The sequence below is a fragment of the Prionailurus viverrinus genome, chromosome D1 (assembly GCF_022837055.1).
Source record: "Prionailurus viverrinus isolate Anna chromosome D1, UM_Priviv_1.0, whole genome shotgun sequence".
Classification (NCBI taxonomy): Eukaryota; Metazoa; Chordata; class Mammalia; order Carnivora; family Felidae; genus Prionailurus; species Prionailurus viverrinus.
In genome coordinates, this window is record NC_062570.1 from 98,817,430 (window position 1) to 98,843,729 (window position 26,300).

General features: G+C 57.1%; 1 protein-coding gene across 8 annotated transcripts in view; it reads left to right on the top strand.

Moving 5' to 3' along the window:
- The window catches only part of DGKZ (diacylglycerol kinase zeta), a 33,427-nt gene extending 7,675 nt beyond the window's left edge, over window positions 1–25,752 (top strand). For 2 of the 8 annotated variants that reach the window (XM_047877525.1, XM_047877523.1), the window contains exons 2-31: window positions 13,448–13,556; window positions 14,017–14,112; window positions 14,402–14,479; window positions 15,546–15,602; window positions 15,969–16,037; window positions 17,226–17,297; window positions 17,403–17,519; window positions 17,620–17,691; window positions 17,961–18,056; window positions 18,319–18,401; window positions 18,503–18,563; window positions 18,666–18,779; window positions 18,881–19,021; window positions 19,615–19,693; window positions 19,889–19,944; window positions 20,103–20,165; window positions 20,269–20,342; window positions 20,431–20,542; window positions 20,851–21,050; window positions 21,254–21,354; window positions 21,457–21,536; window positions 21,629–21,698; window positions 21,841–21,881; window positions 22,389–22,528; window positions 23,309–23,340; window positions 23,563–23,606; window positions 24,069–24,189; window positions 24,286–24,319; window positions 24,540–24,639; window positions 24,949–25,752. In XM_047877525.1, the coding sequence (XP_047733481.1) occupies window positions 13,448–13,556; window positions 14,017–14,112; window positions 14,402–14,479; window positions 15,546–15,602; window positions 15,969–16,037; window positions 17,226–17,297; window positions 17,403–17,519; window positions 17,620–17,691; window positions 17,961–18,056; window positions 18,319–18,401; window positions 18,503–18,563; window positions 18,666–18,779; window positions 18,881–19,021; window positions 19,615–19,693; window positions 19,889–19,944; window positions 20,103–20,165; window positions 20,269–20,342; window positions 20,431–20,542; window positions 20,851–21,050; window positions 21,254–21,354; window positions 21,457–21,536; window positions 21,629–21,698; window positions 21,841–21,881; window positions 22,389–22,528; window positions 23,309–23,340; window positions 23,563–23,606; window positions 24,069–24,189; window positions 24,286–24,319; window positions 24,540–24,639; window positions 24,949–25,065 (2,629 nt within the window). In that variant the 3' untranslated portion in view covers window positions 25,066–25,752. Of the gene's footprint in view, window positions 1–12,351; window positions 13,105–13,447; window positions 13,557–14,016; window positions 14,113–14,401; window positions 14,480–15,545; window positions 15,603–15,968; window positions 16,038–17,225; window positions 17,298–17,402; window positions 17,520–17,619; window positions 17,692–17,960; window positions 18,057–18,318; window positions 18,402–18,502; window positions 18,564–18,665; window positions 18,780–18,880; window positions 19,022–19,614; window positions 19,694–19,888; window positions 19,945–20,102; window positions 20,166–20,268; window positions 20,343–20,430; window positions 20,543–20,850; window positions 21,051–21,253; window positions 21,355–21,456; window positions 21,537–21,625; window positions 21,699–21,840; window positions 21,882–22,388; window positions 22,529–22,928; window positions 23,059–23,308; window positions 23,341–23,562; window positions 23,607–24,068; window positions 24,190–24,285; window positions 24,320–24,539; window positions 24,640–24,948 lie in introns of those variants that run through there. The other 6 variants (XM_047877519.1, XM_047877520.1, XM_047877521.1 and 3 more) reach the window with 6 other exon arrangements.
- The last annotated feature ends 548 nt before the right edge of the window (window positions 25,753–26,300 follow it).

Here is a 26,300-nt window from a genome sequence, read left to right on the forward strand (position 1 = left end):
AACAGACGCCCGAAGCCTGTAAATCTATCCGGTTCGTGTAATCCTTGCAACACTCTTGTGGTTGGCTTTATTCCCATTTTACAGATCAGAAACAAAGGCTCAGAGAGGTCAGAGGCCTGGCCCGGTATCACACAGCTCCCGCTGGATCTTTTCACAACATAGGCCACCCTACCTACTAGCACTCTTTTCTTCTGTTTGATTTTCCCGTCTCCAAACTGGTAGAGCCTATAAAGGGGTTTGAGCGCTCTGTAAGATTAAGAAATTTTTGTCTGGTATGGGAGTGGAGTGAGACCCATGAGATGTTCTTCTCCTAGACCCCAAGGGAGAACTGCCACCAGGACCCTAGCTTCAAGGCTGGGTGGGAGGACCCTTGGTAATGGGACTATGGGAGTATGAGGGAGAATGGGTTGTAAAAGCAGATTGTCATGTGCTTCCTGGCTGGGTGTGGAGTGGAGGGGCAAGTCTGTGATCTTTTATCTTGCTTTCAAAATGCAGGTTGCAGAAGACTCGAGACATTTTCAAAGGAACCCTTGATATTGCCCTGAGGTCACTGGGTGGCCTGTGGCCTGTGGCCTGGGGAGAGGTGCTAGGGAAGAGAGCACAGTGCACTGGGTCTCATTTGTACTCAGCATCTCACGGTGAGAGGTCTGAAGAGAGAAGGGCCCCAGAGCCCTCTCCCTCCCTTTCAGAGACCTCCTCCCCCTTGCGCCTGGCACAGTGCCAGTCCAGAGCTCCCACGTAGAGGCCTCTCCCCTGCCAGGGCTGAGCCCGATCACAGCACATGCCAAAATAGCTGTCTGGGAGCCTGGGCCTGCACCACCCACGCCCCGGCATCAGCATCTCGCGGGTTAACAGCTTGCCTGGCTCTCCGCCCCCCCTTCCCCAGCTTGCTGACATTTTACTAAGGCGGGGGTGGTTGTGAAAGGGAGCAAGCTGGTTCCTGCTCCCCAGCCCACACAGACACCCCACTGACACAACCTGCCACCCGCTCACCCTCCTCTGGAAGACATCCTCTGGGGGGAGACCTTCCGGCCCCACAGACATGGGGTTCCTACCATGAGACAGTGAAAAGGACACAGCTGGGGTTCCATGCCACTGTTGAGACCCATACATGGAAGACCCAGGGTGACCTGAGAGAGCTGTCTTTTTTTTAGAAATTATTTTAAAACTCGGGGCACCCAGAGGGCTCAGTCGGTTAAGCATCCGAGTCTTGATTTTGGCTCAGGTTACAATCTCATGGTTCGTGGGTTCGAGCCCCGTGTCAGGCTCTGTGCTGGCAGTGTGGAGCCTGCTTGGGGTTCTCTGTCTCCTCTCTCTCTGCCCCTCCCCTGCTCACTCTTTCTCTCCCCCAAAAATAGATAAACATGAGAAAAAATTTATTCTAGGGGCACCTGGGTGGCTCAGTTGGTTAAGTGTCTGACTTTGGCTGAGGTCATGATCTCACAGTTCATGGGTTTGAGCCCCACATTGGGCTCTGTGCTGACAGCTCAGCCCAGAGCCTGCTTTGGATTCTGTGTCTCCCTCTCTGTATGCCCCTCCTCTGCTCACACTCTGTCTCTTTCTCTCTCTCAAAATTAAATAAACATTAAAAATTGTTTTTAATTTATTCTATTAAGAAATTATTTTAAAATCTTTTAAAAAGTACAAATTATTTTATAATTAGAAAAGGGGCACCTGGGTGGCTCAGTCAGTTAAGCATCTGACTCTTGGTTTCAGCTCGGGTCATGATCTCATGGTCGTGAGTTCAAGCCCTGCATTGGGCTCAGTGCTGTCAGTGAGCAGCCTACTTGGGATATTCATTCTCTCTTTCTCTCTCTCTCCCTCCTTCCCTCCATCCCCCCTCTCTCTCCCCCCTCTCCCCCTCCCTCCCTCCCTCCCTCCCTCCCTCCCTCTCCCTCTCTCTCTCTCTCTCTCTCTCTCAAAATAAATTTTTTAAAAAGTACACAAAATAGCATAGCACCTACCACTTAGTTTGGTGAAATCTTATCACTGTGCCATGTTTACTTTAGATAGAGATGGGAGCCCCATGTCTCCCTCCTCAGAGGAAACCACAATCCTGATTTTTTTTTGATGTTTGTATTCTCGTGTCTTTTAAAAATTTTTCCTGCATAGGCATTTATCCACAGCAACATATAGTACTGTTTTGTGTAGTTTTGCACTTGATTTAAATGGTATGCTGTACATATTCTGAATTTAGGTTTTTCTCTCCAGGTTGTTTTGGAGATTTAACCATTTTGAAACATGAGCTCTGATGAACCCATTTTGATTCCTATATACTATTCCTTTTTGTAACTGTATGGCAAGCTGTTTGCCCGGTACCCTCCTGATGGACATTTAGGTTGTTGGCAGTATTTTTGCCATTGCAAGCAATCCTTCAGAGACTATTCGAGTACACAGCTCCTTGTGTGTTCAGTCTACCAGCGTGTGGTTACAGAGTGGTGTTATCTTCCACTTAGATAGTGGTTGCCAAGTTATGCTCCAAAGTGGTTGTCTTAATTTTTAGGCCTCTGGAGTTATTTCCTTTCTTTAAAGTTTTGGTCAACTGAAAAACTGGTTACAATGAACAAGCTTTCAAGCTCCCATGAGGAAGACAAGGTGCATTTTATCCCCGTTTATCAGATGAGGAAATTGAGGCTCAGACACGGTAAGAGACTTGACTTGAGGTCCTCTAGCTGGTCACATGCAGAACCCCTCTGGACCTTTGAGTCTATAAACCCTCACAAAAGTTCTGTCTCCTGCAACCTCTCAAAGAGATTTTAGACACAGTATCTGCCTCAAAGGCAGGAAAAAAACCCTCTGTGTGGTGCATGGAAGCAGGGCAGGGGGCGAGGGGGTGCTGGGGCTGACAGGTGATTCTGAGATCTTCTAGGGGGCGGAGGAGGGAGCAACACAGACAGAAAGCTCAGAGATGGAGTTAAATTTTGAATGAAGGATAAGGCATAATGCTGCTCTGGCAGATGGGGAATGGGGACCTGCTACAGATATAGGAGAAGGCAACAAGATGGACCAGTCACGAGGGAAGAAGGACTTGGGGGCCAGCGGAGAGACTGGGAGACATATCAGCAATCCCATCTGGGATCAGTTTCAGTGTGTGCCTCTAAGACACAAAAGCTCAGCCCAAACCAGCAACTCCCCCACCCAGTGCTGGCAGGAAGGCCTCAGGAGCTGGCCAGCCTCTGGGTCGCTGTGCCTGAAACCCTTTGCTCTCAGTTTAATCCATGAGACTGAGCCTGGACCATTCACTTTTTCCTCCATTCACTCATCAAACCACGTCCTGCACTTCTAGACCCTGGGGATGCAATTATGAGCAGTTCATGGTCCCAGGAGCTCACAGTTTGGGGGGGTGAGGGGGAAACAGATTTGCAGACTAGTGCTGATGGCCGAGAATAACTGAGGGAGGGCCTGAGCGTGGGAGCTGCTAACCCCCCGGGAGAGGGGGCTGGGAGGAACTTTCCACCAGAGCCCATGTCTGAGCCAACTCTGAAAAGACAAGAGGAAAAAGATGAGAAAGGTCACTAAGCAGAAGAGGGGAGTGGTATTCCAGATAGACTGCTGGGTGCCAAATGCACAGCCACAAAGAGACCTACTAGACGTAGAGAGAGGGATTTCAAGAATGGCCCTAGAGCAGAGTCCGAGTTGGAATCCCAGCTCTGCCACTTACTAGCAGCAGCCTGTTTGACCACAGGCAAGCTATCTCATCTCTTTGTGCCTCGGTTTCCTCACTTGTAAAAAGGAGATAATAATACTGTTCATTTTTATGAAGTTCAATGGGTTTATATTTGTAAAATGCTTAGAACGGTACCTGGCACAGAATGAGTTATGTATCTGTCAAATAAAATGTAAAAAGTACAGGAGAGGTGGGGGAGGAGGCTGAGAAGCCATTTGAGTGCCAGGCCCAGGGCTTGCATTTTGCCCAGCTGAGAGGGGAAGGCCAATCAGGAGCAAGTGGACACTCTAGAATGAGCTGTGGTACCTGTGGGAGGACGGCTTGAGGGGGGTGGCCCTCCAGGAATGGGTCAGTCATTGATTCCACAGACGTTTCTCCAGAGCTTGCCAGGAGCCCGACCCTGAGACAGGACTTGGGACGTGAAAGAGAGACTGAGGAGCTTTAGCGAGGAGCGAGGAGCTAGAGCCCGAGCCCAGCCCCCAAGCACCTGAGTCATTCCTCTCCCCTCCTTGCCCACCTCCCTCATGTTGGCCAGTCCTGCTGTCCAGCTTTCGTAAGCAAAGCCATGGAGAGCATGGAGTGGGCAGTGGTGCCTAGCCCAGAAAGGGGCCTCGGCTGTCGCTCTTTAGGTCCTCCGGAGGAGGGGAAGGTAGCTGCTGAAAAAAGGCTGTTGCCATCCCGTTGCGCCCAACAAAGAGAAGTGGCCTGGGCCAGCCCGGGCCTTGTGGTCAGGCCTTGGGTGCGGTACCCAAGGCGGAGGAAGCCCTTCTCTTCCCTTATGGCTCTCACCCCTCCCCCACGGAATTCCCTTTTCCTTCCTCCTAAGCTGATCAGGGGTAAACACTGGACTCCCGGCCAGGCACTGTGCTGGGCATGCCCAGAGGCACTAGACCTAGCCCCTGGCCCCCACGAACTTGTGGCCTGGTGGGTGAGAGGAACGAGACATGTGGATTTGAAAGAATTAGGGCTTCCAGGTCCAGTGGCAGCAAAGCCAAATAAGAAGTGTGAAGTTACCAGTGGGAGTAATGAATTCTTGGCTAGGGCAGCTGTGAGCAGGTGGGATTTTGATATAAGGTGGGAAGGGGCCAGCATTCCAGGCAGAAGCTCACAGCAGTGAGCTCGGGCACAGCCAGACTGGGGGACACAGAGTATAGGTTGGCTTGGTTAGAGCCCAAGGGTTTGTGTCAGGGCGTAGGAGGCTGAGTTAGTGCCATACAGCAGAAGCCACATTTGCTAGGCCTGAAGATTTGGAATGCATTCTGAACCAGTGGTTCCCACAGTATGGTCCTGGGGACGCCCTAAACCCTTCCAGAGGATTGGTGAGGTCAAAACTGTTTGCATAATAATACTTTCAGAGCCGCTCTGGTTCATGCCTTTTTCACCCCGTTGATGTTTGTACTGATGGCGCAAAAGCAATGGCAGCGTAAAGTGGCTGGAACTTTGGCACAAACCAAGGCACGGCCCGGACGTGAACTGGAAGCCATTGTATTCTTCACACTCACAACAACAACAAAAAATGCAGTAGGAAGTATTTATTTTATAACACCCAGATCCTTCGGTATACATCTTTAAATATTCCATGTGAAGAAATGTGAAGTGTACGTTAAGGCACTTTTGCTGCGAACTGGACTACGATGGTTGTCTTGAAAAGCTGTTTTGCGGGGCGCCTGGGTGGCTCAGTCGGTTAAGCGTCCGACTTCAGCTCGGGTCACGATCTCGCGGTCCGTTGAGTTCGAGCCCCACGTCGGGCTCTGGGCTGATGGCTCAGAGCCTGGAGCCTGCTTCCGATTCTGTGTCTCCCTCTCTCTCTGACCCTCCCCCGTTCATGCTCTGTCTCTCTCTGTCTCAAAAATAAATAAAAACGTTAAAAAAAAATTTTTAAAAAAAAGCTGTTTTGCTGCTGAGTTGCGAGCTGTACTAGTTACAGTTTTTAAGGAACACCATTATAAGGGCATCCGGGTGGTTCAGGCCGTTAAGTGTCTTGCTTTTGGCTCAGATCATGATCTCACGGTTTGTTAAGTTCGAGACCCGCATGCCGCAGGCTCCATGCTGGCCGACAGCACAGAGCCTGCTTGGGATTCTCTCTCTCCCTCTGTCTGCCCTTCCCCTGCTCATGCTCCCTTTCTCTTTACTTGACACCTGACCAAAAAACTCTTCAGACTTGGATATTTGACAGACATTTTCTCAAAAAGGAATGTAGTGAGCTTTTCACTTCAAAAACATTATCAGGATCTGTTGCTAATGATAAAATTTGAGCCTTTGGAAAGCAAAAATTAGAAATCTTGTATCCACTGTCTAGAGCCCAACAGCTTCCTAGGACTTTACTGATGAGACCAGTAGTGATGTTAGCAAGTGTGATTTCTTGATTTTGTGTAAGGAAATGTGTCAAAATTTGGAACGTCTGCATAACTCAGTAAAATATATTTTCCAGTGCTTCATGTTACAAAATTCAAAATGCAAGCTAGACCAGTGAAAAGTTCATTGATATGGTTTCAGATTCCAATAGCCACTAACCTTTAAGAAACTACCACCTGTCATATTTTGATATAGTAGCAAAGAACATCCATAATTGCCTGAAAAGGCTATTAAAATACTCTTCCCTTTCTAACTACATGTCAGTGTGAGGCAGAATTTTCTTCATACACTCAACCAAAACAACATACCATGACAGATTGACTGCAGAGGCAGATATGAGAATCCAGCTGTCTTCTGTTAAACCAGAAATTAAAGAGATTAGCACAAATTAAAACAGTGCCCCTCTTCTAGCTTTTCCTTTTTTTTTAATAAAAATATGTGGGGGCGGCTTGGTGGCTCAGTCAGTTAGGTGTCCATCTTTGCCTCAGGTCATGATCTCCCAGTTCGTGAGTTCGAGCCCCACGTCGGGCTCTGTGCTGATAGCTTAGAGCTTGGAGCCTGCTTTGGATTCTGTGTCTCCCTCTCTCTCTGCCTCTCACCCACTTGTACTCTGTCTCTCTCTCAAAAATAAATATTAAAAGAAATTAAAAGTATGTTATTTATGTTAACATTACAATGGGTTTATTGTTTTTAGATGAGTTAATATTTTTAAAATTTCTCAGTTTTAATTTCTAATATTGGTAAGTAGTAATAGTTCTAACCCCCATAAACCAAACCTTTTGGGGATCTTCAGTAATTTTTAAGAGTGTAAAGGGGTCCCGGGGCCAGGGAGTTTGAGAGCTGCCACTCTAGATCCTAGAGAAGCCAGGAGTGTAAGCTGGGAGGGGGGTGGCATTCTGGACAGAATGGGTGTGACGTGGGCTGACCTCTCCTGGACACACGCCAGGGCAGTTCTGACAGGCCCCCTCAGCAGGGCTGGGAGATGCAGGATTGAGAGTCCCAGCTCAGCCACTTCTGAGCTTGGGTAGTCACAGGCCTCCAGGAACCTCAGGTGCCCTGTTGGTTTAGCTGGGACAGTAATGCTGCCTATGCAGGAGAATTATAAACCCTCTGCCTGAAAGTGCCTGTGAGAAAGTGCTTTGTAAGTTGTCAAAGACTCAACATATATTTGTTTTTGTGGTTATTTTGACTGGAGCCAGTGATTAGCTGTCTTTCCCCAGACCCCAGAACACCTGTCCAGGGAGTATGAGAGGACATTAGGTGGCCCAAAGGAAACCTACCCTCCCCCCCACTTCTGTCTTCCCAGATTCTCCAGGAGTCAAGGCAGGCGCTGTGTGTGCTCTACCGAGTGCCAGGTGGAGAGGAGGCTACTGGGCTATTGCTCAGCCTGGCTCTGGGGACTTTGGGAAGAGAAGCCAGGGGGCAGGACTGGTGCATGTGTGCCTGCCCGCCCACAGGCCGCCTGCTTGCTGCAGGGCCTGGAGCGGCCGCTGGGAGAGGAAGTGCAGTTGGTTACCAATCGGGTTATTTTCATAACGGCTGTCTCAGGCTACAAGGGGGAGGGTGACGAGGGGGAGGGGGCAGAGGAGCAGCCACAGCGGCTTGCTCTCCAAACTAGGACTTGCTCAGCCAGAGGCCAGCAGCCTGGAGCTGGAGCCAGAGCCTGGACTCGCCTGCCTACAGGGACCCCAGGCCCCACCCGCTCACCCACCACCCGCCTGCCACCCTGCCTTCCAGATCAGGTCAAAGGGGACTGCCCCCAACCCTTGCCTTCTGCTTCCTCCTTCCTGTATCTGTCTGGGTGGGTCTGGGGAGGAGCAGATCAGGGTCGGCCCTGGCACCACCATTCCTGGATGAGACTCTGAAGCTGATGGAAAAGGAAAGGGAAGGGAAAGGGTAGGCTGGGCTCCTGCCGCCACCAGACCCTGGTGAAGTAAACATTACTGGCCTGCTGGCCTCCTTTACCGTGCAACCCTGGCCCACCTGCTCCCTGCTGCGCATTTGTTTTGTTTTGTTTGTTTTGTTTTGTTTTGTTTTGTTTTGAGCGGGCTCCTCTTAGCAAGTAAGGACCTTGGGAGAGCTGAGACCCTCCCTTACTAGCCCCCAGCTGTCTCCACCTCCTTCTCTCTGACCATCCGGGCTGTGAGAGCAGAGCAGCCAGAGGTGGCTTCTGACCACTAGTCCCCTGGAGGCGGCCTCCAGGTCCTTGCCCTGCAGCTACTTGGAAGTGGGGCTCCCGAGCACCATTCTGAGCCTTCACTGAGGAAAGGGGCACGTGGAGCCCTGCTCACAGCTGGGAGTGGGAACCCTGGCTGAATCCCATGGGGTGTCCTGTGTGCGCACCTCTAGGAACCAGGCCTGGTTGGTACCAGGGGCAGAGGGCATTTCTTATAGCATGAGCAGTTACCCAGGTGGCTCTGGCTGCCGGGCTCTGTTCTTCATGCAGTGGGTGGTGGCCACCCTGGGTTCTCCTGCTTCCCTTTCCGGGTTCCCACTCCCGCCATGGGCAGAGACAAACTCCGGGAGATGGCATGATCTGCATGCCCTGCGTTGCGTCTGCTGTGGGTGTAGGCCCTGCCATGCCCCTACTCTGCCAGGTATGTCAGGTGCTTTACACCATCATCTCTTCAGAATCTGCCTTATGCCAGCCTTCTGAACTAGTTGGTATCATCCCCATTTTACAGATGAGAAAGTTGAGGATCAGAAAGTTTAGTTGATCCACCCGGGAAAGCAATGGCAGACGCAGGATTCCCAAGCCCTTGGGCTTTTCCACTGGAAACTAACTAGCACAAGGTGTGAGATGGTCTGGGCTGAGAGGCCAGGAGTCTGGTTCTTTCTAGCCAGTAGCCAGTGAAGCTGGGACGCTCATGCCTGCTCACCCCCTGGCAGCTGCTCACAGCCACACTCGCTGCTATTCGTCAAGGGCACAAGGCCAGATACCACCACGAGTGTCTCTCCTGTAGCATCCTTTGTCCTCCCTGGGCTCTCAACAGCCAGCTGGAGGTTCATGGAGCCCTTGAGTCCTTTCCCATCCCACCCCTTTGGGTGTGACGAGCTCCGCTCAGGTTCCCCACCAGAAGGCTGAGGGGCAGCCATTTTGCTCTGCTGTGGGCTTCTTCCAGTGACCTTTACACGTACTGTGTGGTATGTAGAAGATGACAGAGCATGAGGTGAGAAGACGCTGCCGCTCAGAGCTGAGCTGTGGGGAAAGGCGGGGACAGGCCTGAGGCCAGGCCGAGCTTCTGACTGGACCAGGAGAAACCTCAGCAGAGATAGGAAGTCAGGAGTCAAGCTACTGCTGACCAGAGGACAGAGGTTTCTATGGAGACCACAGGAGCAGGAAGCATGGGCCCTGCAGGGAGGGGGCTTTGGGAACATAGAGGCATGGGTGCTTTGCAGGACAACTTGTCATAAAATGTCAGTTCAGCCAGTCTCATAGCCTCCTCAGACAGACAAGGAAACTGAGGCCCGTGTGGGGCCACGTGCGGCTTTGCACGTGGTCACAGAACACTGGCCTGGCTCGCCTCGCCTGTCTTGCTCCTCGCTTGCAGTGACCGCACCACCAGGCAGCTGATGAGACTCCCGGACAGTTGAACTTGGGGCTGCCCGGAAGTGTGTGGGCTGGAACATGTCGTGAGGCAACCTCTGCCTCCTGGCCCCTCTTGTCAGTGTGGGTCTGGGGCAGCAGGCAGGGCCCAGACCTCCTCACTACTCGCAGAGTGCCTGGAACACCTCCCCCTACTGACTGCGGCCTTTTGTTTTCTGGGTGACACTAGCATCAGGCGGTGTGTCCGGGTGACTAATCTCCTCCAGGCTGGGCAGCTGTCACAGGGCAGCCTGACCAGACGGGCGGGGAAAGCTGACACCCTGGGGGAGTGCTGGCAAGCCAGTACCCAGGCAGCAGTGGGCAGCTGGGCCTTCAGGCTTCTCTTCCCGGGTGCAGAGCAGACCCGAGTCAGGCAGACCTGGGTTCAAGTCCTAGTTCTGCTCCTGACCAGCCTGGGGCCTTTGTCGCTCTTATTAGGGCTCCCTTCCCTACCCCATCTCACTTTAGTCCCAGCCTCGCCCAAAAGGAAAGACGCTGCTCTCCACTACGGCTCTGGGATACGGGCTTTGCCTTCAGGTAGACTTGGGTTCCATCATTGGCCCCCCATTGACTGGCTGTAGACTTTGGGCAGGTTACCGCCTTGTGCCTCAGTTTCCCATCAGGAACACGGCATGATGCTGTACCTGTCCTTTCATGTTGCTGTGGTTTATAAAATGATACGTGTGTTTGTAAAGGGCTTAGCAGAGTGTCTAGCGCATGGTGGGGACTCAGTAAATGTTAGCTGTGTTGATGCTGATTTTAGTAGGAAGCCAAGAGCTCTCTGTCCACTCCCGTTCTCCTGCCCTCAGAGCTTAACTCCTGCCCTTCTCCCTGTCACCTGCAGAGGCTGGGGGCTGGAGCAGGCAGAGACCAAGAGCCAGGCAGTCTCAAACATTGCTTCACCAGGCACGCTGCCTCAGCTGCTCACTGATCACAGGAGCTCAGACATCTTGGCCCCATCTGCCTCTCCCCTAATATCTTCCCCCATCCAGGGCTTCAGGCTGGCGTTGCTTGCTGGACTCACAGAATGGTAGCAAATTAAAGAGTGGGTGTGTGGGTGGTGGGAGGAATGGGCAGTAGACATGCAGCCCGGTCCTCCACCTATCATCTACCATCATTTGTCCAAGGCTCTCACCCACCATGTGTGACTTCTGCTGGGCCCTCAGCAGGCAGATGTCCCATGGCTGTGACTCAGACCTCTCTGTGGCTACCAGGGCCCAGGAGGTCACCTGATGGCGGGGCACAGGCATCCCTGGGCATTCTGGAGGCATCCCCCATGCCCCAGCTTACCAGGTTTCCTGCCCTCTCCCCATTGTCAGGAAGAGCTGAGGATGTAGAAATGCCAGTAGCCGGTGAAGAAGGGGCAGCCAGGAGTAGGTGAGCTGGTGAGGGAAGCTGGGCACATGTTCAGAACAGGTCAAGGGAGGATGGTTTGAGTGAGGATGGGCCCCATGGGTTCTGCCTCCTGCAGGAGGGAGCTCTGGGGGCCGAGAGTTGGAGCTTCTAGTATTGGCTCCTAGGTCAAGGTGCAGTTCACAGCCTCCCTTGAGAGCAGGGCTGGAAGGGTTTTCAGACAGCACCTGTCACCTGGTACTTTCCCACACTGGGAGGTCCATACTAGGCCTTTCCCGAAGGGTAACACGGAGCAGTCTAGTACCAATGAAGTTCTTTTAGCCCCCCAGAGACAGAGATGCACACCCAGAACCCACCCAGAAGGCTTTTCTCTTGGCTCGGGCCTCTCTTTGCTCCCCATACAAAGTCCCCCTGGGTGAGGACTGAAGAGGCTTTCCCCCTGTGCAGCCCCCTTCCAGTTTTGAGGGCCTTGTTCCCCAGGGCCCTTATGATCCCTAAATCAGATCCTCTCCATTTCAAGTGCCACTCTGAGCCTGACCCCATGACTTGGGGCTGAGAGTCTGGGGGCCTTATCTGGACTGGGTTTCTTTCCTTTCCTTTCCTTTTTTTTCTTTTTTTTGTTAATGTTTGTTTATTTAGAGAGAGCGCAAGGGTGAGCGCGAATGGCGGAGGGGCGGAGAGAAAGGGAAAGAGAGAAAATCCCACGTAGGCTCCTCACGGGCAGTACTGCGATGTGGGGCTCGATCCCGTGAACTATGAGATCACGACCTGAGCTGAAATCAAGAGTTGGATGCCCAACCGACTGAGCCACCCAGATGCCCCATGGGTTTCTTTTCAGAGCGCCTCATTTTATTACCATAGCTTAGTTTGTGCTGTGTCCTAGGAGGGGACACCGAAAGCTAAAACCTGCCCTGAGTTGGTAGCCAAACAAAGGCCCAGTGAGAGGAAAAGACGAGGCTTATCTTTGTTCCTCAGTCCGTAGAGGCTGACTACAAACTGGAACCCAGGACTGCAGACTTCCAGCTCCCATTTTTTCTTTTCCATCAGCCTCAGGCGAAGGAGGCAGAGGCCAGGGCTTTGTGGATTATGGTGCCTGGACAGGGGAGCCACGTGGGTAGCTGGAAGCCCCTTGTACCCACTACTGCGGGAACAGCATAGGGTATAACTGGGGAGAGCGCCAGTGCTTCCAACAGTGGTAAACATGGGCTCCCTTGAGGATTCTGTGCTACCTTCAAACACCCTGTTTATGGGGGCCAGAGGCCACGGATCCTCCCGCTTCCTCCCTGTGTCCCTTCTCTGCTCAGAGGGCTGAGGCTGTGACTGGGCTCCCAGGCACAGGATGGGCCGTGGCCTGACCGAGCTCCTGATGCTCCCGATCTCTGCCCAACAGCCATCCACCTGCCCCTGCCATGGAGACCTTCTTTAGGAGACACTTCCAGAGGAAGGCGCCAGGCCCTGGGGAGGGGCAGCGGCGGCCCAGCGGCGTGGGGCTGCCCACAGGCAAGGTCCGACGCCGCTCCCCTGCCGGGCAGGCCTCCCCCTCGCTGCTCCAGCGGCGCCGCTCCAGCGCGCAGCTCCACGGCTGCCTCCTGGGCTGTGGGGTGGGGACCCGGGGCACCAGCCGCCGGCGCTCCAGCACCGTGCCCCCTGCCTGCAACCCCCGCTTCCTCGTGGATGAGGTGCCCACCCCACAACCTGCTGCTGTTGGGGCGCAGCTTCTGGGCACGCCCCTGCTGTTGGCTGGGCTTATGGCCACGAATGAGGAGGAGGAGGCAGCTCGGGAGGAAGACGTGACAGCTGCACCGTTGAGTGCCACCCAGCCAGGCACCAGGAGACCAGGCCCATCCTCACACCGGGGCACCCTGCTGCCTGTGCCTCGCTACCTGCGCCGTCGCCGTGCCTCCTCCCACCTGCTCCCCGCCGACGCGGTGTACGACCGTGCCCTCTGGGGCCTGCACGGTTACTACCGGCGCCTCAGCCAGCAGTGGCCCCCAGGCCAACACCCTGGCTCTGGGGGTCGAAGAGCCTCAGGCACCACAGCTGGCCCTGTGATGCCTGCTCGTGTGCGCCCGCTGTCCCGCAGGCGTCAGGTAGCCCTACGGCGCAAGTCAGCGGGACCCCAGACCTGGAGTGCCCTGCTTGCGTAGGTATAGCTGCGGCCGGCAGGGCGAGTGTGTGGCCCCCAAGGGGACTGGCCTGGAGGAAGGACCTTGAGGACTGTGCCTGGCCTGAGGGCACCCCGCTTGGGAATGGCTCTGGATAGTGCCTGGAAGCCAGCGCACTCCCCAAGGGCTGTGAGGAGGGCTGAGTCTCCTGCAGGGAACCTCTCAGAGTCTTAGGTTGTCCTGGGGCATCTACCCTCCTCATTGCGGTCCCTGTCCTGGCCAAGGGTTAAAGTGACGGTGAGGGCAGAGATCCCAGGTAAGGGGAGAAGGAAGCAGAGTCACCAGATGCTCAGCTGGCCTCAGCGATCTCCTTTCCTGTAGGAAAGCCATCACCAAGTCGGGCCTCCAGCACCTGGCACCCCCTCCTCCCGCTCCCGGGGCCCTGTGCAGCGAGCCAGAGCGGCAGATCCGGAGCACTGTGGACTGGAGCGTGAGTGGCGGGGTGCTAGGAGGGAGGGACAGGTGGATGGGCTTGGAGCCACAGCAGCAGTTAGAGATGGAAGGAGGTGCTGGGGGCAGCTGTGAGAGGAGCCCATGGGCCTTTGGGTCAGGGCAGACCTCCTAGGGTATCCACATTTGAGCCAAGCCCTCAAGAGTAGGGACAGTGGGAGGGGCACCTAGCTGGTTCAGTTGGAGGAACTTGCGACTCTTGATCTTGGAGTTGTAAGTTCAAGCCCCACGCTGGGTGTAAAGATTACTTAAAAAAAAAATTTTTTTTTTTATCTTAAAAGAGTAGGGACATTGGGGAAACAGGATGGAGCAAAGTAGATTGTGGTGGCTGGGGCAGATTTGTCTTGGGAGAGAGGAGGGTTGGTGGGGCAGGACAGGGACTGACTGACTGGTGGGCTGGGTAGCAGGTTCGCGCTGAGCACGCTTGTCTCGCGGTCTAGGAGTCCGCAACCTATGGGGAGCACATCTGGTTCGAGACCAATGTGTCAGGGGACTTCTGCTATGTTGGGGAGCAGTACTGTGTAGCGAAGATGCTGGTGAGTGAGCTCTCTGCGGCATGCTGCCCCCTGCTGGTAGAGTGGGTCTAGAAGCCTGTAGACAGACCTCTGCTGGCCTTCTTGGGAAGGTGGGAACAGGACTGTCACCTGAGCGCCCGCTGTGGTCTGCCTGAGGATGGCAGGAGGAACGGGGGCTGTATTCTGGTGCCAGGATCGGGGGTTCCCAGTGAACAGAGAGGGAAGATGGAAGGATTTCTCTTCTGGCCCTGGGGCAACATTCCAGACGGAGTTACCTGGTGCTTCAGGGCCTCCTCTTCATTTTCTGCAGCAGAAATCAGTGTCCCGGAGAAAGTGTGCAGCCTGCAAGATCGTGGTGCACACCCCCTGCATTGAGCAACTGGAGAAGGTAAGTGTGAGTGCTCAGCCTTTCCTGCCCCTCCCCTTTGGGTGCTGAAGTCCCTCAGCAAACACACATGTGTATTTCTGCACTGATACTCATGTTACAAGCGTTGCCTGCCAAGAGTGCCCCGGCCTGCGTGGTGGTGAAGAGCCAAAGACCCTAGAGCTGAAATGCCTGCATTTGAGTCCTGTCTCCCTCCACTCCTTTATTAGCTACCCTATCCCCACTGCCCAGAACAAGCCTGGCACAGAGTGGGGCTCACTATGGATGAATAATGAGCGATGGCCGAGACCACATTTTATTAGCACCTAAATTAACATTTAGAAGGGGCCATGGTCTTGCCGAAGCTAGGCCACTCCTGTGTAGCCCTGAAGCTTGGCTCTGGGCCCGTGCTTCTAAAGCAAGGTAGAGGGGACACTGAGCAGGCAGATCCAGGCCAAGGGTGGGGGGCTCCCCCAGGCAGCAGAAACCCCAATCAGCACATGGGAAAGCTTGTAGGACTAGGAGTGGCATCAGCAAGGCTAATGTGGGTCACTTGCCCCAGCCCCTGACTCATAGAGTGAGGTTTCCCTGCAACTTTGCTAAGGCTGAAGCAGGGACAGTTGGGGAAAGAGAGACAAACGTAGCCCCAGGTGTTACAGAGGCTAAGATGGGATCACACCAGTTTTCATAAGTGAGCTAATGGTCTCCAGGGACCAGCCAGCACAAGTCTGCAAGCACTGATCAGGGTGCCTGCACGTGCCTAGGTTGGGAGCATTCGAGGGTAAGGGGAAAATGTGGGAGGAGTAAACCATACTGCCTTTTAATGGTGGGGGAGTGGACACACAACTCCCAAGTCTCCCCCATCCCAGGATACTAACAGAGGAAGGAAAAAGTCCTTCTGGCTATGGTGGAGAGGAGGCAGGGATGCAGGAGGGCTTCTGAAAAGAGGTGTCTCACATTCTGAGGGCTCCCAGGATGATTTGGGGCTAGCTCTACCTTGTGAGTGACACTTCCCTGGAGGAGGTGGCTATATGCCTGACTCCGTGAAAGGAGGTTCTGACATTTGGGCGGTCATTGCAATGTTTCACAGATAAATTTCCGCTGTAAGCCGTCCTTCCGTGAATCAGGCTCCAGGAACATCCGTGAGGTAAGTGCCCAGGGTAGTTACAGGTAAGGAGGCCCCAAGTTTCCTGAGTGGACTTCTCCACGGTGTCTCCAGAGTGCCACCAGGGGACTCAGCAACTTTGAGGCTGCTCTGGGGCCCAGGGAGGTGCAGGGCTGAGGCTCTGAGAGCGTCTCAATGGGGAAGGCCTGGCAGGCCCTGCTTGCAGAGTGGATGGGACACTGCCTGCCTCTTGTGCCTCCTCACTCTTCTCCCCTACCCCGAGCCTCAGTCCCCACCTTGAGGCCATGTTGAGAAGTCTCCAGCCCCTCTCACCTCACACACACTGCTGCAGAGAGCTTCCTGCAGCCCCACCCCTCACTCCGGTGATACTCTCTCTTCCTCCACCAGCCAACATTTGTGCGCCACCACTGGGTACACAGGCGACGCCAGGATGGCAAGTGTCGGCACTGTGGGAAGGTGAGGCCCTGCCCAGGGAAGTTGGCCAGCCTGATGACCACCGGACCTGGGCCCTGTGGCCCCCGAGCCTCAGGCTGTGCATCCAGTGTGACCTGCCCGTCACCGACTGTTTCTCCTGAGTGCAGAGTCCTAGGGCTCTGTTTCAACCTGGCTGAGGTGCCCATTCAGTTCCAAAAACACCTAGGCTTCTGGACAGAGCAGGAGAGCAGGGAAGAAAGTTATCTTCTAGTGCAGGGTATCTGGACTGCTTGGAAATTACACATGAGCCCTCTGAGAATTAGACTTACTCATTTAGTAACTCGGCAGATACTTGTTGAACGCCTGTTGGGTGCTGAGCCCCACTGGGTAGTGGGTAGTGGGTCCCTGCCCTCCTGGAGGAGGAGGGTGTGGCTTGAAGACAGACTCTGCAGGCAGTCTTCCTGAGCACAGTCCACAGTGTGGTGGTCACTTAGTCATTGTCTGCTTCCTGTGCGTCTGTCAGTAAGCATAGGCCATGGAAGGTCGAGGGGCCTTGTCCCTCTTTTCCTTTGCCCACTTTCAGTGCCAAGCACAGTGTCTGGCACCCAGCAGGCCCTCAGTAAGGTTTGTAGGGCGAACAAGGGTATGAATGTGATAGGTACTGTGAAGAAGCGTGAAGCGCTGTAAGTGCCCAGGGGCCTTGGGGTCTGGGGTCAGGAAGGAGGGCATCTCAGCCTACAGGAGTTAGCTGTGGATCCTTTGAGCAGATCACATGTGTGCACCCAACGCCTTGCAGTTAACTTCAGAGAGTCCTAAGCCTCCCTGCTCCAGGGGCTTATTTTACAGGGGTTTTTTTTTTGTCGTTCCGTTTTTTATTTTATTTTATTTATTTTTATATTTTATTTATTTTTGAGAGAGAGAGAGAAAGCAAGCACGGGAGGGACAGAGAGAGAGAGGGAGACACAGAATCTGAAGACAGGCTCCAGGCTCTGAGCTAGCTATCAGCACAGAGCCCGATGCGGGGCTTGAACCCACGAACCGCGAGATCATGACCTGAGCCGAAGTCGGACGCTTAACCGACTGAGCCACCCAGGCAGCCCATTGTTTTTTTTTTAATTTTAAAAAATGTGCTCAATTTCCCTGGGTGGAGAGAGGTTGGCAACAGAAGAGGAGTCAGGCCTGCTGCTCTGGACCTGGTCCCTGGTGCCCCAACCACCCCCTTCCCCCTAGGGCTTCCAGCAGAAGTTCACCTTCCACAGCAAGGAGATCGTGGCCATCAGTTGCTCCTGGTGCAAGCAAGCAGTGAGTGCTCGCCCTGCCCCGCCGTAGGCCGTCCCCTGGGCTGCACTGGGTGGGGGTCCCCAGGCCTCAGCTCAGCCCGGCTCAGCTGTGCCCCCTCCTCTCTAGTACCACAGCAAGGTGTCCTGCTTCATGCTGCAGCAGATCGAGGAGCCGTGCTCCCTGGGGGTCCACGCTGCCGTGGTCATCCCACCCACCTGGATCCTTCGTGCTCGAAGGCCCCAGGTGAGTCTTGCCTGCACCCTTGACACCACTCCCACGTTTGGGCTCTGCTGACTACCCCAGCCCTCCCACCTTGTCACCAATGCCCCTGCTTCCCTCGCAGAATACCCTCAAGGCAAGCAAGAAGAAAAAGAGAGCATCCTTTAAGAGGAAATCTAGCAAGAAAGGGCCAGAGGTTAGTCCTGGGGCTGGGTGGGCCACTGGAGGGGAACAGGAAAGAGGGGCCTGTTTCTTGGAATACTGAGGCCCCTGGGCTGATGCAGCCTTTGGTGGGTCAGTTTGGGCTCTGGGCCCCAGAGGAGGGTGTGAGGCCAGATCCGAGTTGCCTCTGTATGGCCAGGCCCACTTAAGGTCTGACCTGGAGGTAGCATGAGGGCACACTGCCGAAAATGGGGGTAAGGTCTTCAAGACAGGAAAGAGCCTTATTGTCTCTCTGTCTCCAAGGAGGGCCGCTGGAGACCCTTCATCATCAGGCCCACCCCGTCCCCCCTCATGAAGCCCCTGCTGGTGTTTGTGAACCCCAAGAGTGGGGGCAACCAGGTACGCACAGCCTCCCCTCTCCACCGGGAGCCTTGGGGGAGGAACGGGTTCCGCCTCTGCACCCCTCCCCTCCCCAGCAACTGCTCCCAGGTTCCATGGCAGGCTCCTGCCCCATCCCTCTTTCCCAGAGATACTGAGGAGATCTGATTCTGTCTCCACCCCTTGCCCCTCGCTGGGCCTGCTTCCCACAGCCACAGCCTTCTCATGTGCTTTTCCCCACTTCAGCCCACCAGCCCTGACTGACTCCCCCGGTCCCCCGCAGGGCGCTAAGATCATCCAGTCCTTCCTGTGGTATCTCAATCCCCGACAAGTCTTTGACCTGAGCCAGGGAGGGCCCAAGGAGGCGTAAGTACTTGCCAAGGCTCCGTGGGGACAGTGGCAGGGGGCTTGCCTGGCTCTCAGGGTAGGGTGCACGTACCCTGACACTTCCGGTCCTCCGACCCCAGGCTGGAGATGTACCGCAAAGTACACAACCTGCGGATCCTGGCGTGCGGAGGGGACGGCACGGTGAGTTCTCCCGCTGCTCACTTCTCGAGTCTCCCGCCTCTCTGGGGCCTGAGCCTGGGCCCCGCTGGTCTGACCTGGCCTCTTGTGCTCTGCCCTCTCCAGGTCGGCTGGATCCTCTCCACCCTGGACCAGCTGCGCTTAAAACCACCGCCGCCCGTTGCCATTCTGCCCCTGGGCACTGGCAATGACTTGGCCCGTACCCTCAACTGGGGAGGGGTAAGAGCCCACGGCAGGGTAGGAGAGCTGGGGGTGGGCCGTGCGACCCTGCACGCCTCTCCCCAGGAGAGGCTCAGTTCCTGAGCCCTTTGTCCCACCAGGGCTACACGGATGAGCCCGTGTCCAAGATCCTCTCCCACGTGGAGGAGGGGAATGTAGTGCAGCTAGACCGCTGGGACCTCCGTGCTGAGCCCAACCCCGACGCGGGGCCCGAGGAGCGTGACGAGGGCGCCACTGACCGGGTAGGGCGGCCAGGGCCAGGGGCAGCCGCTACAGTGGGGGCGGGGGGCAGTCTCAGGAGACCCGGGCTGGCCTCCTCTTTCTCACTTGCCAGTTCAGGGACTTTGGGCAAATCTCTTCGTTTCTCCAGACTGTCAGCTTCTTCCGTGCAATGGTAATAATGGTACTCCACAAGCTAGTTGTTATTCAGCCACTTGGCAAATATTTACTGAATATCTGCCACATGCCAGGCACCATTTTAAGCGGCAACAAAGCAAAGTCCCTGTTCTCACAGAGCTCCTAGAGAATATGGCACTTTGGGGAAGAAGTATCATGGGGGACAGAAAGCCAGGGAAGAGAGTGTTAGCAGAGCTGGGGCTGTTCTGTGTATGGGGCACTTGGAGGAGCCTCACCGGAGCCGGAAGCTGAGAGGGCAGAGCCTCAGGCGGGGAACTGGCTGGAGGAAGAACTTTGTGGTAGATCCTCTTAACTGGGGGAAGGGCTTCCAAAAATGCATGGGCTTAGCGAGCCTGGTGGCCCCTGGCCTGGGCCAGGCCAGAGCAGGGAGGGGTCTGTTAGGCCCAGCCCTCATGCTGGGCCCGTGACCTTTTTCCAGCTGCCCCTGGATGTCTTCAACAACTACTTCAGCCTGGGCTTCGATGCCCACGTCACCCTGGAGTTTCACGAGTCTCGAGGTTGGCAACCTCTTGCTGAGGAGGCATTGGGAGGCTGGGGAGGAAGAGACACAGGAGGGTCCCTGAGAGGGTCAGAACTTGCCCCCAGCAGTAAAAGAAAGGCACTTGTTCCCAGCCCTTCCTCCTCGCCCCAGCTTGGGAAGCCCCAGCAGGTTCAGAATGACTGACTGTCCCCTGTTTCTTATCGCCACCCAGAGGCCAACCCAGAGAAATTCAACAGCCGCTTTCGAAATAAGATGTTCTACGCCGGGGTGAGTCTGGGGTCTGCCAGCAATAGCCCCCACCATGCCCACTATTCTACCACCTAAGCCCCCTGCCCACCTGTGTCTGCTAGGCCACAGGACCCCTTCTGGGCAGTGGTAAGGGAAAGTCTCTGTTACCAGATGGTGATGCCCTCTGTCTCCCACAGACAGCCTTCTCCGACTTCCTGATGGGCAGCTCTAAGGACTTGGCCAAGCACATCCGAGTGGTGGTAAATGGACCAAGCTGGCAGGCAGAGTGGGTGGGCCCAGCAGAGAGGGAGGCTGCCTTGGCACGGCTGTATAGCTTACACCCTCCCCTGTTCCTGCCTCCAGTGTGATGGAACCGACCTGACCCCCAAGATCCAGGACCTGAAGCCCCAGTGCATTGTTTTCCTGAATATTCCCAGGTGAGGAGGGGTGGGCTCTGTGTGGGCCCAGCTGTCTCCATCCTGCAGGACTGTCCTCTGAAGGGCCTTGTGTTGCCTTCCCCTCCAGGTACTGCGCAGGCACCATGCCCTGGGGCCACCCTGGGGAGCACCACGACTTTGAGCCCCAGCGGCATGATGATGGCTACCTCGAAGTCATTGGCTTTACCATGACGTCCCTGGTGAGTGGGCCAGCAAGGGACCTGCCTGGAGCCCCGGCTCTGCTTTGCCCCTGGCTCTGTCCCCGCAGTGACCAAGAATACTGTTCCAAGATGGAAGGGGGGCGTTTACCAAACTTCCTTTCACTGGCCGAGATAGGAGAATTCATGCTCATCTCCCTGGCTGGGGTCTCCCCTTCCCTCCCTCTCTGCTCTCTGTCTGGGGGGTCGCTGTCATTGTGTGCCCTGGCCAGAGCATCCCTGGGGGGAACAGAGCTGGGGGCCCCACTGCCCCTTCCCTGGCGCCTGACCTGAGCCTTTCGTGCCCACAGGCAGCGCTGCAGGTGGGCGGGCACGGCGAGCGGCTGACACAGTGCCGCGAGGTGGTGCTCACCACGTCTAAGGCCATCCCGGTGCAGGTGGATGGCGAGCCCTGCAAACTCGCGGCCTCTCGTATTCGCATCGCCCTGCGCAACCAGGCCACCATGGTGCAGAAGGCCAAGCGGCGGAGTGCCGCCCCCCTGCATAGCGAGTACGTCCCCCTCCCGGCCACCTGCCCTGGACCCAAGGCCAGACTCTGCCCCTCTCTTGAGCCTTGGTTTCCCCCAGCCGGAAAGGGGGCCTCCAGTCCCTCTGCCCCAGGGAAGCTGGGCAGGGCCTCTCAGTCTGCCCCTCGGTGGCTGGCTGAGGATCCTTGCCATGTGCCCTCTTCCCGCCTTCCGCCCCGTGCCTCAGCCAGCAGCCCGTGCCTGAGCAGCTGCGGATCCAGGTGAGCAGAGTCAGCATGCATGACTACGAGGCCCTGCATTACGATAAGGAGCAGCTCAAGGAGGCCTGTGAGTGACAGTTGGGGGCAAGGAGCTGCCGAGGCCGGGGCGGGGGGGTGGGGGCGGGCAGGAGGATACAGCCAGCCGCTGACGGCCTGCTCTGTCCCCCAGCCGTGCCACTGGGCACCGTGGTGGTCCCGGGAGACAGCGACCTAGAGCTCTGCCGGGCGCACATTGAGAGGCTCCAGCAGGTGAGGGAGGGGGTCAGGAGCCCGTCCCGCTTGTGCCCAGCTGCTGCAGTTTCCTTTCTCTCCCAACTCCCGGCCTCCGCTTCTCTCAGCAGGAGCACGAAGGTGCTGGAGCCAAGTCCCCCACCTGCCAGAAACTGTCCCCCAAGTGGTGCTTCCTGGACGGTGAGTGGCCCTGAAGGACCAGCTCCTGGCAGTCCCGGGCTGTGTCCTGCCCCCTCCCTCGGGCTCCTGGTGGGGCAGCAGAAAATCTGGGCCTGGACAAGGGCCTCCTGTCCCCTCAGCCGGCTCTCTGCCTTCCCCACAGCCACCACTGCCAGCCGCTTCTACAGGATCGACCGGGCCCAGGTGAGCACTCGCGGCCCTCCATCCATTGCTGGCTCCGAGCCACCCGAGGGCCCTCTCTTGTTGGCCCACACTTCCACAGATGGGCTCCCCCGCCCTCAGTCCTCATACTGTGTCGCGCCCGCACACCTGCTCGGGCCACAGATAGGGCATGGCCCTGCCCTCCAGACTGGCACGCACGCCGCCCAACAGTGAAGGGAGCTGGCATTCCCAGAAAAGTCTTGCTGGGTGGGTGTGAGGGCCTGGGAACACAGATGCCGCCCAGCGAGACACAGATGCTAAGGCACTTCTGCCCAGAGGCTGGGCGACCTGGGTAAAGGCTCAGCAGTGGGAAGGGGCTGGGAAGGCGAGGGGAAGAGAGACTGGCAGGGCCCTTCACCCAGCTTGCGCCTGCTCACGTTCATGCTCCTAGCAGAGGCTTCTCCAGGTCCGTTGGCCTTGCCCCTGCACCCCCACCATCGGCGGCCCTGGAAGATCCTGACGCTTGGTCCCTGACCTCCCCACCCACAGGAACACCTCAACTATGTGACTGAGATCGCACAGGATGAGATTTATATTCTGGACCCTGAGCTGCTGGGGGCATCGGCCCGGCCTGACCTCCCAACCCCCACTTCCCCTCTTCCCACCTCCCCCTGCTCACCCACACTCCGGTGAGTCCTGCGGCTCCTCCAGCCCCCTGCCTCTAAACCCCACCCACAAGCCAGAAGCTCCTGAAGTCCCGCCTTCAACACCAGACACATGTCCGGTGTCAAGCTAGCTGCCGGGTCCCCACAGGCTGAGTCATTGGCAGAGAACCGAACCTGGCCACACCCAGTTGACCGGTCCCTTGCCCCCAGGAAAGTGGCGTCACTGACCATCCTGCTGCGCTGGGTTCCCCGCCTCCCCCCCCAACTTCTCTATGAGTCCTGTTCCCCATCCCCCAACATCCGAGCACTCCAACCTCACCCCTCCACCCACCCACCCTCCATCCCCGCTGCCCAGCACCGTGCCCTTCCCAGGTTGTCCGGGCCTCAAGTTTGCCTTCCTCTGCACTTGTCCTTCCTGCCTCAGACACTTCCCCCGTTCCTCGTGGAGCTGCCCCCTCCACTCAGACCGCAGCTTGGGAGTTTCCTCCTCAGAGGAGTCTTCCCAGGAACCCCAGCTGAAGTTGCTGTGCCATCACACCGCGCTGTCTCTGTTCCTCAGCGCTTCCCACTCTCAGAACGCCTTATGTATTTGTTGACTTGTTCGTCTCCCTGACTGGAATGTAAGCTCCATGCGAGCGAGCTCTCGGTCTTGCTCACGGCTGTATCACCAGCACCCAGAACAGCACCTGCCATGTAGGCAACAATAAACTGTTGAAGGAATGCAGGGAGCACCTTGGGGCGGGGAGGGGGACCAGCTGGGCCTGTGCCGTCGCTGGCTCACATCTCACCCCACTCTGCTTGCAGGTCACTGCCAGGGGATGTGGCACCCCCCAAAGGTGAGGGCTCTCCCTTCTCCCCGGCCCCAGGTGGGGTGGAGCCCACACACACCCTCCCACAACCAGCAAGGTCCGCACGGTCACACGGACCACAGCCGAGCCCTCAGCACACGTGCCCCGGCAGGCCCGCCCTCCCTACAGCACGTTCGTGCACCGACACGACACGAGCCAGGGAGCCAGGGCCTCCGGCCCCAGAGTGTAACAGGCAGGTGTTCTGTGCAGGTGAAGAGCTGATTGAGGCCGCCAAGAGGAACAACTTCTGTAAGGTACTAGCGAGGGGCTCTGGCTTCTCCCCTCTGTGCCATGTGGGGCGGGGCCTCGGGGTGGGGCCAAGGGTTGTCCTGTTTGGGAGCCAGCCACTGGCCCGCTGCAGAATCTCCATGGTGATTGTCCCATTCCACCTTGTCCCCGTCCCTGTCCCGCTCCCGGTGTCCCTTCATAGGGGCTTCCTGGCGCAGCCTGCCTGTCCCCGGTGCTCAGAAAGGAGCAAGTCTTAGAGGAACCGCAGGCTCCAGGGCTTGGTCATCAGTGGTCCTGGGGAGTTCATGGGCCCCTGGGGTGTGAGAAGCCCAGTGTCTCTCCCCTACGCTCCAGAAAGACCCCCAGAGGGAAGATGTGTGAGCACAGTAGTGTCAGGCCTGCGGCCTGTATGAGATGGGGCGTTTCTGTGGCTGGCAGGGGGGTGCCCCTGAGGAGCCCCAGCCCTGCTCTCTGCCTCCTGCCCTCAGCTCCAGGAGCTGCACCGAGCTGGGGGCGACCTCATGCACCGGGACGAGCAGAGCCGCACGCTCCTGCACCATGCGGTCAGCACGGGCAGCAAGGAAGTGGTCCGCTACCTGCTGGACCACGGTGAGCTGTGCCACTGGGGGCCCCGGGGCTGGGGGCTGCAGCGGGAGGAGGGGAGGGCGCCAGGCCTCTCTGACCTCCCCCTCCCCTCTTCTCCAGCGCCCCCAGAGATCCTTGATGCTGTGGAGGAGAAGTGAGTATCTGGGCATCGGGAGACCTTGGTTGCTCTGGAACCTGGTTGCATCTAGCCCTTCCCACTCGGTTCATGGTCAGAGCCCATAAACCCTTCCAGGCCACCTCTGTCCTGCCCTTGCCCCACAGCTCTGAGCTTCGTGCTCTTATAGCCCTCTGGAGACAGACGAGAGGGCCCTGAGAACGGGATGGGGGTCCACAGCCAGCCCCTGTTTCCGCAGTGGGGAGACCTGTCTGCACCAGGCAGCGGCCTTGGGCCAGCGTACCATCTGCCACTACATTGTGGAGGCTGGGGCCTCTCTCATGAAGACAGACCAGCAGGTGAGCAGACTAGCAGGAAGTCCACACCAGCACAAACCAACCCTTTCCCAAACTCGGGCCCTTGTAAGTGGGGAGCCACAGGGGAGGGCCACCGCTCAGGACCGAAGCTGTCCTTCAGCCAGCATAGTCCGGATCCTGAGAAACCTGGGCCAGTGGAGGGTGGGGGATGGATGACTGCCTGGCCTTTGAGGCTTTTCCCTCCCCCACTGGCAGCCCGGAGGGAAGGTTCCCTGCCCTCTTCCAAGCCTGGGGGGGGGGGGGGGGCGGTCAACAGGTCCCTGAACTGATGGCGGCAACCCCCTCATCCAGGGCGACACCCCCCGGCAGCGGGCCGAGAAGGCTCAGGACACCGAGCTCGCCGCCTACCTAGAGAACCGGCAGCACTACCAGATGATCCAGCGGGAGGACCAAGAGACGGCTGTGTAGCTGTGAGGCTGACACCAGGGCAGCGAGGAGGGACAGGGCCAGCCTGAGGACGAGCCCCCTCATCGCCCACCTCACTGCCACATTCCAGTCGGACTACCACGGGGGGACCCATGCCCCAGGGAAGGAGCCCCGTGCTGCCCCCTGAGGAGCCACCCGCCCCAGACGAGGGTTGGACTCTGAGGAGCTGGGGGATCTCCCCTGTCCCCCTGAGGCCCCAGCCCGACCCAGGGCCTACGGAGGAACAGGAAACTGGACTGGGCTGGGCGGGCCTTTGGGGGACTGGGGCTGGACCACTTCAGGGCAGCCCTCGCCCTCACCGCAGCAGGTGCCCTCGTGGGGTTTAGGAGTAGAGGGGGAGGGCAGAGGGGCTTGAGGCCCTATCGGGGAGCCTTCAGGAAGAGGCTTCCTAAGCCACCTGCTCCTTTAGGGCCCCCACCCTGAGCCTCCTGGCAGCTTGGGCCCTCTCTCCTGCCCCGACTCCACCCTTCCCAGGGCTTCCTTCCAGAAACAGAGCCTGCTGCATTTGCCTGCCCGCTGCCCTGCTTGGCACCTACCCCTGGTGACCCTCCCTATGTACTCAGTCATTTCATCGCCGCCCGACTGTGTGGCCTGGGGGTTGGAGTGGGGCTCTCGTGGTGACATGTTTACAGCTGGGTGTGACTCAGTAAAGTGGATTTTTTTCCTTTCTGCTCTTTTTTTTTTTTTGGCTGGGAAGGTCTTCCAGAAGCAGTGGGGTCTGGTGGAGGGGGACTGGACACCCTGGACCCAGACCCCTTTGGGGAGGGGGGCGTGCCAGGACCTGGCCGAGACCTGACCTCTGCCTGGCTGCCTAGCTCGGCGGGGCCGGGGGGGAGGAGCTGATTTCCTCTCGCTTCCCGCTTCCCGCAGGGACGGTAACAATGAAAGTGAAAGAGAGGTGGGGCGGGGGTGAGGCCTGTATTCTTTGGCCCCTTTGCCCTACGGCCCTGGGCAAGCTCCTTCCCCCAGGCCTCAGTTGCATTTACTGTTTAGGGGATCGGGTGAGGTGATCCCCCAAGGTCGGAAGGGGTGGGCATTTGCAGCTGCCGCCGTGGCTGCATCTGGAACTTCTCAGACGGCTCTCGTCAGCTCCCTGGCCTTACCAAATCCAGCCTGCGGGCTCCTCCTCCAACAACTTCCCCCAGCTCCCGCCCCCGAAAACCTGCGCTCCTGGAAAGGCACGGCGTCCCCTGCGTCCGAGCGCCTTCTCGGGGGCT